Below are 881 nucleotides of genomic sequence, written 5' to 3'. Positions count from 1 at the left end.
GTAAGGGGATCGCAACCCTTGGTGTGGTGTCGCCCACACCGCGCTCAGCCAGTGAGCGAACCGGCCATTCCTATATAGGATCCAAACCCGCAGCGGGAGCGTCACTGCACTCCCAGCGCCGCACTCTCCAGAGTGCGCCACGGGCTCGGCCCTGGAGTTAATTTTAATTACTGGAGCTATCTTTGATATTGTTGGAGAAAAGTAAGTTGCAGTCTTTCGTACAGACACTTGGTAGATTGAAAAGAAACTCCTAGTGAAGTTTTGGGAAACGATGAGACAGATCTGGTGTATGATGTGGTTTTTTCGTAGATTTACTGTGTTGATAATGAGGGTTGTTGATTAATATTATTTACGTGGTTTGGAAATCTGAGCCTGATTTGGGACTTTGAAAAGTGTGTATGTGCACACGTGTATGCACGCTGCACGCACAGTTGCTCATGTGGCAGTATCTAACACAGTGCAGTCGCATTTCTTAAAGATGGGTGTTTTCTTTCAAGGTATTTTGATCACAACCATAGCCTCCAAGGGAGAATTGCAGAATTGGCCTGACCTCTTACCAAAACTCTGTAGCCTGTTGGATTCTGAAGATTATAACACCTGTGAGGTAAGGATATTTGCTTCATATGTAATTTTTCTTTTCTGTTTTTCTTTTATATTGTTTGTTAGCAACCTTTGGGAAAGATATTTCCCCTGAAACATATGTATAACTTCAAAACTTAGAAGCCTAAAATTACCTTTATATTTTGCATTTGTGATCATTTGTCTTACGTTTTCTGTAAAGACTTATGTTACAAAACTTTTTACTAAATTTTATACAAGGAAATATCTTCTGGTTTTCTATTCTAAAATTGTATATTGGGTGTGTGTGTGTGTGTGTGTGT

At 40.4% G+C, this 881-nt stretch overlaps 1 protein-coding gene across 1 annotated transcript in view; it reads left to right on the top strand.

The window, feature by feature from the left end:
- LOC103583658 (transportin-1-like) overlaps positions 1-604 on the top strand; it is a gene marked incomplete at both ends in the record, with an annotated part of 6,703 nt that extends 6,099 nt beyond the window's left edge. Inside the window, one exon of the mRNA XM_008564917.1 lies at positions 498-604. Coding sequence (XP_008563139.1) covers positions 498-604 — 107 coding nt within the window. The remainder of the gene's footprint in view (positions 1-497) is intronic.
- Positions 605-881: the final 277 nt, after the last annotated feature.

The sequence above is a fragment of the Galeopterus variegatus genome, unplaced genomic scaffold (genome assembly GCF_000696425.1).
Source record: "Galeopterus variegatus unplaced genomic scaffold, G_variegatus-3.0.2 Scaffold25440, whole genome shotgun sequence".
Lineage (NCBI taxonomy): Eukaryota > Metazoa > Chordata > Mammalia > Dermoptera > Cynocephalidae > Galeopterus > Galeopterus variegatus.
This window is presented reverse-complemented; position numbering and strand designations above follow the sequence as displayed.